The following is a 13622-nucleotide window of genomic DNA, read 5'->3' on the forward strand; positions in this document are numbered from 1 at the left end:
TTCCAGAACGGGTGTCATTCTGACACACGCACGTGCCATGTCCACAGGCCGACGTTCATACAGGGCACTGGGGAGGGAGGAATTATTATCGTACCCCTGTCCATGAAACAGATGAAGAAAGCGAGGCTCACAAAATCACGGTGACCTCTTTCCCAGGGTTGAACTCAGCTTCCAACCCCAAGCCCAGGCTTCTCTGCACTGCCCTGGTTGGGGTAGGGGCGTGAGTGATGGGGAAGGGCTGGCCTGGCCCGGGTGAGGGACGCAGGCTACAGGGGTGGGGCGTCCTGGGATGGCCGGCACCCCAATCCTGACCATGGTCTGGGGCACAGAGTGGTGGGATGACAAACTGCACGCCAGAGGCAGCTCGAAGACCTGGGGCTCCGTGCCGCCCAGCAAGAGGAAGAAGGCCCCTCTTGTTTCCGGTATCCTTTCCCCCACGGTGGCCTGAGCTGGGCGAGAGGTCAGGGTGGAGAGGGTGGAGGGACACAGAAGACAGAGGCATGCCAGACTCATTTATGGTCATCTGGCATCCTGTGGCCATGTCCAGTCAAAGCCAGCCGTCAGGGATTTTTTGCAGGGTCCTCCTAGGCTGTGTGGACCGTAAAAAAATAGAAACATCCATCCAGAGATTTCCCCATAATTTCCTGAGTGAGATCTCCTTTGAGGCCCTTCTGGCTTTCCCATGATGTCCCAGGCTTTCCGACCCCCATGCCTTTGCTGTCTTTCCATTCTCCTATCGGCTGCCTTTGCCTGTGTGCCTGCTCAGTGCTCGTCTCAGTTGTTACTTCCTCCACGAAGCCTCTCCTGGTTTCCCCGCCGAAATGGCTATTTAGGTATTACCCCTGTACCTAAACTGGGGCACCTGCCTCCCATCTGGGCATGGTCATCTCTGCCCCGCCCCAGGCGTGCGTCCCTTTGGTCCAGGGCCTGCTGTGCCTTCCTCCCTCCTGGCACAGCAGCACGGAGTTGAATTGAATTCTCTTGTGCACCCCACCCCACCCCTCATATTCCTGCAGCAACCAGATTCTCAGGGCACTGACCTCCTGGTGGTGAGAATCAGGTTCACGCAGGGAGGGAGGAAAGAATCTGGACTGCAGAGACTTGGGTGAATGGGAGGTGAGGGTGTGGAGACATCAGGGGGACAGAGTGGCTGGTCCCCACAGGGGAGTGTGAGACCGAAGGAGGGTTGTTTTCAGGACAGAGGAGACTAGAGTCTCTTTGTAGATGGAGAAAGGGGCCAGATCCCTGAGTGGGGAGCATGGACCTTGGCCTTCTGACCCTGAGACTGGAGAAGAGGTGAGGGGAGCTGAGGAGTAGTAGGGTTGAGGCTGGAAGGCCCCCATGGAGTGGGTGAAATAGGCCATAGCCATGCCACCCCTTCACCCTGCCGAGAACCTGGGGGCCCAGAGGTAGGAGGTGGAGCCTGAGCTCTTAACTAGGTCCTCGGCTCCCTGCCCCGCTGTCCACAGCACCACGTCTTCTGAGTGTTGGAGCTCCCGGGCCAAGGCCCGTCACCTGCCCCCTCCACCAGGCTTCCTGCTTCCTTGACCCCCATTGCAGGCCCTTACATCGTGTACATGCTGCAGGAGATCGACATCCTGGAGGACTGGACAGCCATCAAAAAGGTGGGTCTGGTGCTGCCTGTATCAGGATGGGGGCTGGCAGTGCAGCGCCCCCTCCCCAACCAGACGCCAGCTTTGGTCTTTGCAGGCTCTCCACGTGTGGGCTTCCTGAGGGCCTGGGAAGCTCTCTGCTCAGCCCTCGGCACCCTCTGCCTTCAGCCCAGGTTCCCTGGCATTGCTTGAGCCCACAAGCCTCGTTTGGCCTGAGGCTGTTCTGGAGGAGGGAGTCCCTAGTCTACATCAGCCCCTTCCTTGTTGCAGGGCAGGTTTTGATGGGGTGTGGGGGTAAAGGGAGGGCAGGAAGGCGGGAAAGCAGCTGGGCTGCCTGAGTCTCTGACAGGAGAGCACATCAAACCTTTGCCTAGAAGGGGTCTTATCCCCCGGCAACCCCTCTAGTGCAGCCCGGACCCAGCAGCGCCTCCACCCCAGAAAGGCTCATGGTGGAAGGGGGACTTGCCAAGCTGGAGGCAGGCTCTCAGGGGGGTTTTCTTCTTACCCACCCAGGCAAGAGCAGCCGTGTCCCCTCAGAAGAGAAAACCAGATGGTAAGAACCGGCAGGGTCCGGACTTCCCTGACGGTCCAGTGGTTAAGATTCCTCGCTTCCACTGCAGGGGGCGCACGTTCGATCCCTGGTCAAAAAACCCCACAAACCACCGGTGTTGTTCTTCCTCCCCCAGCCCAGCTTCCAGGAAAGGAGCCCAGAGGGAGGCAGGGTCTGTGTCAGATCAGTGGCCTGAGAGAGTCAGGACGGTCTGGGTGTGAGGGCATTGTGGGAGCTAGGGCAGGGGGTGGGTAATGGGGCTAGGTGATGGACCCGCCCCGCCAGCTCTGGTTAGGGAGGGTGGAGTGCTGAGCCCTAGCAGCCGGCCTGGTGGGCGCAGAGTACCAGAGAGGCCCAGGAATCAGGGGTGTGGAGCGGACCTGTGCCCTCCTGGCCTTGCCTGCTCTGGGCCAGACTGAGGCCACTCCTCTCAGTCCCCCATATGAAATGCCTGCTTCCCTCTTGGTTCGGCATCCTCTCACCTGCAGTGATTTTTCCCTTCCTGTGTACCCCCAGGACCTTGACCCTGCTGTTCACAGCCAGGGGGCCCTTGGAGCAGCTGGCAGCAAACCCAGCATTTGAACTTACCTGCTGCAGAAAGGCAGACTGACAGGCCCCTCAGCATCTGCCCAGCCAGCCCTCCAGTGCTGCCGTGGCCCTCCCCTCCAGCCGCCACTGGTCTGGACTCCTCCTCTGCCCCTCCTCGGGGCCCTGTTCAACTGTGGCCTGGAGCTCCCTTAGCCAGGCAACACTGTCTCCTCCATCCCCGGCCAGCCCACCACCTGCCCCCACCGAAGGTCAGCCTTCACGGTGCCCTTCCTGATGAAGATGTGTCTCATCTTAAGCCAAAGCAACATCCTTTCTGCTGACTTGGACCCGGCTCCCTAGTCACCAAGCCAGTGAGCTGGGTCCCACTTCACGGGAACTCTGGGCCAGAAATGATATTTGGGGGACCTTTGTGTCCTGGCTGTTGCTGGAGGTGAGAAGGCAGGCTCCCCAGGTCTTCCTTCTCAAGGCGGTTCCTGGTGTCCGCCTCCCAGATTTCAGGGGCTGGAATTAAAACCTTTTCTGGGACTCTGGCGTGAGCAGCGTGTGTCTAATTTACCTTGCAAGAGAATCAGGGCTCTTATGGAGAGTGCTTGTGACAGGCAGTCTCTTCTGGGGTCCCTGGTACCTCTTCTCACTGCCTAACGGGAGCCTACCCACTCTGACTTGGGGTGTAGCCTGGGGAAGGGGGGTTCTCCCACTCGCCTGCTCCCCAGCGGTGGGGGGCTGGGCCCTGGACTGCCTGGTGCTGGTGAGCAATGTCTGAAGCAACATGTGGCACAGGCAGAGCACGTGGCTTTGGGTGGGGACAAGGACTGGGTACTCGGTGCTTGGAGACTGGATCATGTCTGCACCTGCCCCAGTCACTTGGTAGATTGGCAAGGCAGGCTGGCAGAGCCTGTGTGCGTGGGAGGCAGCTGGCAGCAGCGCCATGTTCTGACGACCTCACAGCCAGACTCCCCCCTGTTTAGCGCTGACTGTTAGAACCACCCCCAGAACCTCAGTTAAGCAAAGAGGTTAGTTTCCATGGAGACACAGCATCCTTTCTCCACGGCAACCTGAAATCCCAAAACGCAAGTTAAGCTCAGGAATGCGTCATCGGTGACCTGTAGGGGGCGCTCTCCCACAAGGCTGACCTCAAGACGGTGGACAGATGAGCAGTTGACCACAGATGTAAAGGTGCCCCGAAGGCGAGGCCTGTGGGGACCTAGATAGGCCCTGCTTAACCCCTTCCTGCCCACCTGTATGATTCGAGGAGGCTGGCAAGGCTGCAGGACGCACTGTGTGGAGGTGGTAACCCCACAGCTGGGGCCCTCGGGGGGCCACTTGCATGGAGACGATCCCTGCCCCCAGAGGCTGGGCCCAGAACAGAGGAAGCAGGCACTGCCCGGGCTGAGTGGACACACAAGAGTTAACTGGCGGCTGTGACAGGGCGAACCGCCCTCAGGAAGTGTTACTCACCACTGGGAATGTGAGTGCTCTTGCCTTGGGGGCTGGATTCTCTTCCTGAGTCCCCGGAGATACCGAAGGATCTCCCAGCCATGGAAGCCCCTGGAGAGTCTGGAGCAGGCCTTCTCGGAGTCCCCAGCCCAACCAGCTTCGCACCTGGGCACCTGGAGAGAGAAAAGTTAGTGAAGTTGGAAGGGCAACCCGGTGGGGCAGGGGGCGGGGGGACCACAGAACTGGGTCTGTCCTGGGGCAAGGAGGGGGAGAGGGTTGGGCAAGGTTCCCAGCCCCTGGCCCCCTGCTCAGGTCTGGCGCCTGCCCCCAGGCCAGCCCAGGACCCGCTGTACGATGTGCCTGATGCCGGCGGGGCACGAGCAGGTGGGCCCCAGCAGCCCGGGCGCACCGTGAGCCTGCGGGAGCGCCTGCTGCTTACCCGGCCCGTGTGGCTGCAGCTGCGGGCCAACGCCGCGGCCGCGCTGCACGTGCTGAGGACCGAGCTCCCCGGGGTGAGTCTTCCCCCACCCCTGGGGCTGGTGGCCGAGGGTGGGAGGGAGAGGGGCTGGACGCGGAGGTCCTGAGCCTCCGACCCCTGTCGACTCGCAGACATTCCTGGTACGGAAATCTAACACTCGCCAGTGCCAAGCCTTGTGCATGCGGCTGCCCGAAGCCAGCGGCCCCTCCTTCGTCTCCAGCCACTACATCCAGGAGAGCCCTGGGGGTGAGAGGGACCGGCCTGGCGGGAGGGGCTGGAAGCCATCAAGGCAGGGCACCGGGGTTCCCCAGAGAACAACCTCACTTCCCGTCTCTCAGGCGTCTCCTTGGAAGGCTCACAGCTTGTGTTCCTGGACCTGGTCCAGCTCATCTGTGCCTACTGCCACACCCGGTGAGCCTGCCTGCAGGGCGCCCGCTGTCCATGGGGCCCTGCTCCCTGGGATACCCTGTCCTCCTCCCACGCAGATGCTCTCAGTGCCCGCAGCCCGGAGCTTTCCTCACTCCTGACTTTTTGCTCCTCAGGGACATTCTTCTCCTCCCGCTTCAGCTCCCCAGAGCCATCTGCCAGGCAGCCACCCGCAAGGAGCTGGAAGCCATCTCCCATCTGGGCATTGGTAAGGGCTCCCCTGCTACCCGCTGCTCAGATGGACAAGCTGAGGCCAAGAGGGACAGGGAAGGCATGGGCACACAGCCTGAAGCCTGTGCCTTTCCCTCGGTTGGGCCCCCTCCCTGAACCCCCAGAGGTCCCAACCTGTTTCTCTTCCCTAGAGTTCTGGAGCTCCTCCCTCAACACCAAGGCTCAGCCAGGCCCATCTGAAGGCCCACTGCTGCCCAGGCTGAAGCCCCGGTCCCCACAAGAGCTGGACCAGGGCACTGGAGCTGCCTTGTGTTTCTTCAACCCCTTGTTCCCAGGGGACCTGGGCCCCACCAAGCGGGAGAAATTCAAGAGGAGCTTCAAAGTGCGTGTGTCCACAGAGACCTCCAGCCCCCTGTCTCCACCAGCTGTGCCGCCTCCCCCAGTCCCAGTGCTGCCAGGGACAGCCCCCAACCAGACAGAAAGGTTGCCCTCTCGCCAGCTGCTGCGGAGGGAGAGCTCAGTGGGGTACCGTGTGCCAGGGGGCACCGGCCCCAGCCTCCCGCCCCTGCCTTCCCTCCAGGAGGTGGATTGCGGCTCCCCCAGCAGCTCAGAGGAGGAGGGGGTGCCAGGGTCCCAGGGGAGCCCAGCAACCTCACCCCGCCTGGGCCGCCGGCGGCCCCTGCTTCGGTCCATGAGCGCTGCCTTCTGCTCCCTGCTGGCGCCCGAGCGGCAGGTGGGCCGGGCAGCCGCAGCGCTGATGCAGGACCGACACACAGCCGTGGGCCAGCTGGTGCAGGACCTACTGACCCAGGTGCGGGCCGGCCCTGAGACCCAGGAGCTGCAGGGCATCCGGGAGGCGCTGAGCCGGGCCCGAGCCATGCTGAGCGCGGAGCTGGGCCCGGAGAAGCTGCTGCCACCAGAAAGGCTGGGTGAGACTCCAGCCCGGGGCTCTGCCACTCTCTCTGCCTCCGCACACTGCCAGTCTGTCTCTCAGTCTGTTCTGCAGCTTTACAAACCCACCTTGTCTCACCACCATTCAAGCAAATTCTGTCCACCGCCTGCCTCCCTGTCACCAAGTTTCCAAATCTTTTTTTAATTTATTATTTATTTTATTTTTGGCCGCGTTGGGTCTTCGTTGCTGAACGCGGCTTTCTGTAGCTGCGGCGAGCAGGGGCTTCTCTTTGTTGTGGTGAGCAGGCTTCTCATTGTGGTGGCTTCTCTTGTTGCAGAGCATGGGCTCTAGGCTTACGGGCTTCAGTAGTTGTGGCGCACAGGCTCAGTAGTTGTCGCACACGGGCTTAGTTGCTCCGCGGCATGTGGGATCTTCCCAGACCAGGGATCGAACCTGTGTCCCCTACATTGGCAGGTGGATTCTTAACCACTGCGCCACCAGGGAAGTCCCAAGGTTCCTCCTCTTTTTCATCCCTCCCCTCTCCTGATCATGCCTTTCCTCCCAGGGACTCTGCTCCCCTGGTTCCCCTGACCCCTGCCTACCTCTCCCCCGCAGAATGCGTCCTGGAGAAGTCGCTGCATCACTCCGTGCTCAAGCCTCTCCGGCCCATCCTGGTGGCCCGCTTGCGGCGCCGTCTTTCCGCCAACGGCTCCCTGGGCCGCCTGGCTGAAGGCTTCTGCCTGGCCCGGGCCCAGGGCCCCAGAGCCTTCGGGTCCCACTTAAGCCTGCCCTCCCCAGTAGAGATGGAACAGGTGCGCCAGAAGCTACTGCAGCTACTTCGTGCCTACTCACCCAGCGCCCAGGTCAAGCGGCTCCTGCAGGCCTGCAAGCTGCTCTACACAGCCTTGAGGACCCAGGCAGGTATGCCCCCTCCCACCACCTCCCACTGGCCCCTGCCAAGTCAGAGGCAGAGGCTCCAGGAATGGCACAGCAGGGAGGGGGAAAAAAAAAAAAAAGGGGCCCAACCCTCCCATTTCACAGATGGTAAAACTGTGGCCCAGAAAGCAGAGCATCCACTCCCCAGGCCTTGCCCCCTGGTTGCCATAGAAACCACAATGCCCAAGGCCTGGCAGGAGGAGGGGAGGGTCCTTATCTAAGACAACTAGTGGATTCTGACCCTGGGGCCCCAGAGAAGCCTGAAACTTCCTCCTCCACCACCCACAGGGGAGGGTGCAGGGGCCGATGAATTCCTCCCACTGCTGAGCCTCGTCCTGGCCCAGTGCGACCTTCCTGAGCTGCTGCTGGAGGCCGAGTACATGTCAGAGCTGCTGGAGCCTGCCTTGCTCACTGGAGAGGGTGAGGAACCCCACACACGCCCCTTTTGTCTGGGTGGGGCTGGGGCGCCCTGACTGAGCAGAGGAGGCGGAAGGAGCAGGTCACTCACGCCCAGCCTGAGCCGCATTCCTCCCCTTGTGTCCCAGGTGGCTACTACCTGACCAGCCTCTCGGCCAGCCTGGTCCTGCTGAGTGGCCTGAACGAGGCCCACACCCTCCCGCTGAGCCCTTCGCAGGAACTGCAGTCCTCCCTCAACCTCTGGGAGCAGCGCCGCCTGCCCGCCACCCACAGCTTCCAGGTAACAGGACTGGCCAACTCTGGGGGGAGTCTGGCATTGTCTGGCGCAGCCCTGTCCTTTCCCCAGTGAGACCCAGGAAAGGAGGGGGAAGGGGAAAGGCCAGTCCTGCATCACCCCCCGTGCGCAACACACGTCCGAGCCAGCCTTTCTGGAGGCTGCGTTCCACGAGCCGGCACTGTGCTCAGTGCTCTGGCGGCCCAGCCTTGAATCTTCACAGAAACTCTGAAGTGGGATCATTATTATCCCCATTTTACAGATGAGGAAACTGAGACATGACATGGGGAGGGAAAGGGACACAGGCAGATCCTGGCTTCTGGCCCCAAACTGGACTCAGGCTTCCAGCCCGTGACCCCCATACCCTCCCATCTGGGCTCAGGTGTGGTGTCCTCAGAGCCAAACAGCATCTCTGCCCTTCACCCTCCTTCCATCCAGTCAAGGGACCCTTTCTAGCCTTGGCTAAGAGTCCAGATTTGATAGCCAGATCCTGGATCCAAATGCTGGCTCTGCTGCTTTTTGGCTCTGGGAGCTTGGGCAAGTTATATAACCTCTTTGTGCCTCAATTTTCTTGTCTATAAAATGGGGTAATAGTATCTACCTCCTGGGGTTGATATTTGGATGAAATGGGTTAATTCAGGACAAGTGCTGAGGGCGCAGAGTAATCTCCACCTGAGTAGGATTGTTAGGCTGTAGAGGCCTGCTGGGGCGTCCTTCGAGCCTGCAGCTGTGACCCGCTAGCCCAAGCACGTCCCTCCCTTCCTCAGAGCCCCTGCTCAGAGCTCACCTTATTCAAAAAGCTTTTGCCACTGGTTCTACCACTGGATATGTACCATCCCAGCCCTGTTCCTGCAGAGCTTCTACTGAGACCTCAAGCTTTGCAGCCAGATTTGCACCAGGCAGGACTGAGTTCTTGATTTTGCTTCTCCTGCACAGCACCTCCTCCGCGTAGCCTATCAGGACCCCAGCAGTGGCTGTACCTCCAAGACGCTAGCCATGCCCCCAGGGGCCTCGATTGCCATGCTGAATAAGCTCTGTGCCACCAAGTTCCGGGTGACCCAGCCTGACACTTTCGGCCTCTTCCTATACAAGGAGGAGGACTACCACCACCTGCCCCCCGGAGCCCTGGCCCACCAGCTCCCCACCACCGGCTACCTCGTCTATCGCCGGACAGAGTGGCGCAAGACCCAGGGCGCCTCCCCGGGGGCTACCACAGAGGAGGGCAGTGGGAGGCCAGAGGCAGAGGGCAGGGAGCAGGAGAAAGGGGGCCGGGGAGATGGGGACACCAAGGTCAAAGCCAGTCCCAGGGACAGCAGGGGAGAGTCTGAGACGATGGCCGAGGGGGGCGAGGACCAGGCCAGGGGAGGCCCTGCTCAGCCAAGGGGGCCAGAGGCTGAGGGAAGCCAGGCAGCAGAGGAGTAGCTGGGAGTGGGCAGAAGGGCCATTTGGGGCAGAAAACTCCGAGCCTGCTGGGAAGGCCTTTCAGAGCCATCCGCCCCACTGGCCAAGGCACAGCCCCCTAGTCTTCCCCACCCCGGGCCGCTCCGTGTCTGCCACCTCCTCTGACTGTCTAGCCCTCTGATCACACCTGCTGGGAGGTGCCTGGACTGGCCACATCTGGGCACTGAAGTAAAGCGCAGGGGGTTTTGGGGGGGCCCCAGACGAAGGGCCTAAGGCCCCTTGGCCTCTCATCCTTCTCCCCCAGCCGGAGGCCAGCCGTCCCGCAGTGGTGAGTGTGCCCGACAGGGGACACATCCAACAGGGGCCCGACCTCTGGCAGTGGAGGGTGGGGCTTCAAGGCCCTGAAAGGCCCCACCCACTCCTGGGTGTCAGGAGGATTTGGGGAGGCAGCAAGATGTCGGGGCCCAGTGCTGCCCAGACCACCTGGAGGCCGAGCACCTCCAAACATCAGTGTCCTCATCTGTGAAGTTGGGGTGCTACTACTGCCCTACCTTCTCCCAGAAGTCTTCCATGGGTCAGAATGGATGGTTTTGTGGCAAAGCAGAGCTCAGACTAGGGGAAAGGGGAGGGAAGGAGGTTGGATGCTAGCAACACACATACACACACCTCTCCAAGGGTCTGTTCTTCACTCTCACGGAAGGGAGAGGCTCTCCAGGCAGCCCTGGGGACTGGGTTGGGTCCAGCTGAGAGAACACCCATGTTCTGGTCTTTCCCAAAGATGGGAAGTCCTCCCAGGCACTGTGATGTCCCAAAGGAATGGGACAGAGGAGACAGGCTTCTGAAGTGAGGTGAGGATTCGGAAATCATCTCTGCCCTTGACTCTCTGGGACCTCACAAGAGCTTTATGGGACACAGGGCCTGGCTTTTAACTCACTGAGGCTTGGGAAAGTGACTCCTAAGACACCACACAGGAGGCCATTGGGATACCCACACCCAAACCAGGGGTCAGGTTCCAGCTACTCCTTGTGTTCTAAACCACCAGTAAATTAACCCTCAAGGTCCAGTAGACCCCAAAGGGAGGCCCAGATCAGGCAACAAATGAGCAAAGAAAATACCAGCAACAACCACAAGGGGGTGCACATGGCTCAGGAAGCTGCTGAGAGGGTGACCTGATGGACGAACGCAGCTCCAGGGCAGCGACAGTGTAGGTGGTCACGGGGTTTGCAGTCTGGCAGCTGCCAGGCAACTTGGGGACAGTGCCAGGGCCAAGACCTCTGGCCCTCAGCTGTCTTGGAGTCAGGGGTCTGAATGAGGCCAGCCTCAGGGGACCACTCCCTGGGAAGGAACTAGCCCCTGGTGGAAGGAGGACCCTAGCCAGTCTCTGAGGTGCTCTCTCAGACACTGAGCACAAAGGGACATCGGCTCATATGTCAGACATGACAGCTGGAAGGTAGAAATCCTGGACATTGGGATTTCAGACCCTCCAGATACAGCCCAGGTTGCAGGGCTCCCAAATTTCTCACTAGGCCATCAGCAGCACTAACTTCCCTCACTTCTACCCGCCCCCCACAAGCTTCTCGCTGGTGGGGAGTCTCCCTTCACTCTTTTGTATGTCCCCCCCAGTCCCGCACCCACCCGAGTGCCCTGTACAGTGCTGGGCACTCCACAGGCGCTCAATAAATATTGTCCACTAATTGAAGTTTGATAACTAAGAGCGAAGGGCAGTGGGGTGGGAGGTGAAGGGAGGGCTGGGTTCTGGGAACCAAACACAGGATGTCTCAAGTTCAGTCTCAGAGGAAGGACCTGGAATGGTTGCAGGGGGTGTTCAGAGAACCCCAGGGCCGGATGAAGAGCTGGTCTCATGGGGACTAGGACTGGCTGAGGCTTCTGGGCCCCAGCGAGGGGGCCTCTGCAAGCCCTTCCCACCTCCTTCCCATGCTCAGTCTTAATTCCTGGCTCTGAGAATTCAGCATGCCCCCAGCAGTGGCTCACTGGAGCACTGCCAGGCCCTGCCTGCTCCCTGAATCTTCTGGTTTACCTTCTGAAGAAATTCTGATGGGTTAGGGGTCCCGGCCAGATAAATCAACATGACCAAGGGTCATGAGACAGGGGTTGGGGCTCCAGGCAGGGCAGGCAATGACAGGCTGGTCTAGAACTGATCTTATTGTCCCCATTTTATAGATGAGGAAACTGAGGCTTGCTCAGGCAAAGTGGCTTGTTACAGGGCAGAGGACTCAGACACCAGGTTCCGTGGAGCTTCGGATTCTGCAATCCTCCAAAACAGAAGGAGTTGTTTACTCATCCACTCAGCAATCTGTTGTGTCCGTATGGACCAAGCACCCGCAGCCCCAGCCAGAGGGAGACAGCTGTGATCTGGGCAGTAACAGCCTACTGTGCGCTCGGACTCTGTACTGCCCACCCCCCCACTCCCACTACTGCCTTCCACCTTTGGCCTTCTGGAAGAGGAAGTCAGGGCTCTGAGAGGTGCCGTGCCATTTCCAGCATCCACTGCTGCAGGGCAGGGCTGGAACCCTGATGCTTGGATCTCTGGAGGAGCAGCAGAGTCATTTCCTCACTTGGAAATGTTGCACTTATCACCTCACAGTAGTTCCCTGTGTGAGTTTGTTTATTGTCTGTCTTCCTCACTAGAAGGCCAGAGCCAAGTCGGCCTTGTTCCCTGCTGAATCTTGGGGGCCTAGACCAATGCCTGGCCCGGAACTGGCATGTAGTAAATATATATGGAGTGATTGAAGACTCAGCCTAACTGTTCATCCCATGGCTTGGGACATGGGGCGGCACATCCTCCATTGCTGCCACCAGGGGGCGGGTGTGCCCCACTCCCAGTCACATGCCAGGTTCCCTTCTCTCCTGAGGCCACCCGGGGACCCAGGGCATTCAGAGGACCTGTGCGGGGCCTGGTGCCAGGAAGGGCCCTGGGACCATCCTGCGAATGGGGATCCTGCTAATGGAGGTTGGGAAGGGAATGAGAGAGCGGCCTCTTGCCCCCAGGGCTCTCTGGCCAGGCAGGCTCAGGAGCCAGGCCTGTGGGGTGGCCTGAGAGAGGACCCTGCCAGGGTGGCGAGGAAAGCGGTCATTGAGACCCACAACACCCTGACTCAACTTCAACACCAAGCAATTAACTCCCCGCCATGGCCTTGTGACCGCCTTCATGCCCACAACTTAACACGCAAACACCGTGACTCACATTTGCACACAGGCTGTGTGACACCCTGCCCTGCCAGGGTTACCTACAGTGAAGCCTGAGCACCGCCACCCTTAACAGGAACACCCAGAGTGTTAGGACACCCTGACACTGTTAGCCATTCATGCCCTGCAGGATGGGACACAGTGACACACATTGACCCCTCCTCTGAGCCACACCCTGACGCAGACATCCCTAGATCTGCAAACTCAAAAAATCCCTCACACTCTCCCTCTCGGGTTCAGAATGTGACACCCTGACACACATACATGGAGACAGGCCAACACAGAGACATGTGGTGACCTGCTCCACAAGGACTCCCATGGCACGCTTACACCTACCCCTGCAGGACTGCCGCTGACACACCCAAGGCCCCCTCTCGGACACGTCTGCTGCTTCCCACGCTGCACAGGTGTGGAAGTGCAGACACACACACACAAACTCAGAGACAAGTGCAGACACACACAGAGATACACAGACAACGTAATGACACACATACTTTTTTGTATATTTGATGATGCAAAAGAGGTCCAAGTCCTTCTCCTGACTAATCTCACCCCCTGCCGTGGCCTATCCCTGCCACCACTCAGCTACCCCACCCCATGGTGGACCCTGGTGGGGGCTCGGAGTTGCTGAGAAGACCCTCGTGGGGGCGTGGTGACCCCACTGGCCAGGCAGAAGGCAGAGGCCGGCAGCACTGGGCGGGGAGGCCTGAGCTCATCAGATTCCAGCCTGAGTGATTCACGGGAAGTGCCTGGGGAAGGGGGGCGGGGGGACTGGTCCAGGGGCAGGGGCTTTGGAGGCCTGGGTGGGCTTCAGACCAGAGGGTCTTGGGTCCAGAGCAAGCCTCTGGTCTGGGAGGGGGGCTTCCCGAGGGGATGGCCCAGGCTGAAGGGGTGTCTGCTGGGTCTGGCTCCTGGGAGGGGCTTAAGACACAGATCTGAGTCGCAGGATGAGACAATCAGTCCCTCCCGCCCACCCCGCCCATGGCCTGGGCCCCTGACCCCGTGCCTTCCCGGCCCCAGCAGCTGGGTGTCTTTAGCAGGGGTTAGGCCAAGGGTGGGGGGCAGGGGTGGGGTAACCTTCACGGCCATCTTGGCCCCTTGGGCCCTGGGGCAGGCAGCCCGAGTGGCCCCCAGAGGCCTCGAGGGGCTGGACCAGCCTGGCCCAGTCGGGGCCGACAGGGTTACAGACCCTCGCTGCCCTGCCAGGCAAGACCTCTGCCAGAGAGCTGAGAACGTGCGCCTGTCCCAGCGCCAGGGATGTTTTCCTGCTG

The 13622-nt window shown here is 60.4% G+C and overlaps 2 protein-coding genes across 2 annotated transcripts in view; both read left to right on the forward strand.

The window, feature by feature from the left end:
• Positions 1-3242, forward strand: part of BRMS1 (BRMS1 transcriptional repressor and anoikis regulator) — a 7353-nt gene extending 4111 nt beyond the window's left edge. Inside the window, exons 7-10 of the mRNA XM_007461949.1 lie at positions 330-422; positions 1561-1625; positions 2127-2166; positions 2680-3242. Of these exons, the coding sequence (XP_007462011.1) occupies positions 330-422; positions 1561-1625; positions 2127-2166; positions 2680-2687 (206 nt within the window). The 3' untranslated portion in view covers positions 2688-3242. The remainder of the gene's footprint in view (positions 1-329; positions 423-1560; positions 1626-2126; positions 2167-2679) is intronic.
• Positions 3243-4105: 863 nt separating this feature from the next.
• RIN1 (Ras and Rab interactor 1) lies at positions 4106-9815 on the forward strand. Its single transcript, XM_007461950.1, has 10 exons — positions 4106-4336; positions 4481-4661; positions 4759-4873; positions 4966-5038; positions 5170-5261; positions 5416-6153; positions 6732-7037; positions 7341-7472; positions 7598-7749; positions 8680-9815. The coding sequence occupies exons 1-10, from the start codon at positions 4251-4253 to the stop codon at positions 9163-9165; spliced, it is 2361 nt and encodes a 786-aa protein (XP_007462012.1). The 5' UTR covers positions 4106-4250; the 3' UTR covers positions 9166-9815.
• The last annotated feature ends 3807 nt before the right edge of the window (positions 9816-13622 follow it).

Source organism: Lipotes vexillifer, unplaced genomic scaffold (genome assembly GCF_000442215.2).
Source record: "Lipotes vexillifer unplaced genomic scaffold, Lipotes_vexillifer_v1.1 scaffold1129, whole genome shotgun sequence".
Lineage (NCBI taxonomy): Eukaryota > Metazoa > Chordata > Mammalia > Artiodactyla > Lipotidae > Lipotes > Lipotes vexillifer.

Coding starts and splice junctions, on each gene's coding strand:
- RIN1 (XM_007461950.1), top strand. CDS start 4,251: ATGGAAGCCCCTGGAGAGTCTGGAGCAGGCCTTCTCGGAGTCCCCAGC. Junction 4,337..4,480: donor GGGCACCTGGAGAGAGAAAA/GTTAGTGAAGTT, acceptor GCCTGCCCCCAG/GCCAGCCCAGGACCCGCTGT. Junction 4,874..4,965: donor CATCCAGGAGAGCCCTGGGG/GTGAGAGGGACC, acceptor CCCGTCTCTCAG/GCGTCTCCTTGGAAGGCTCA.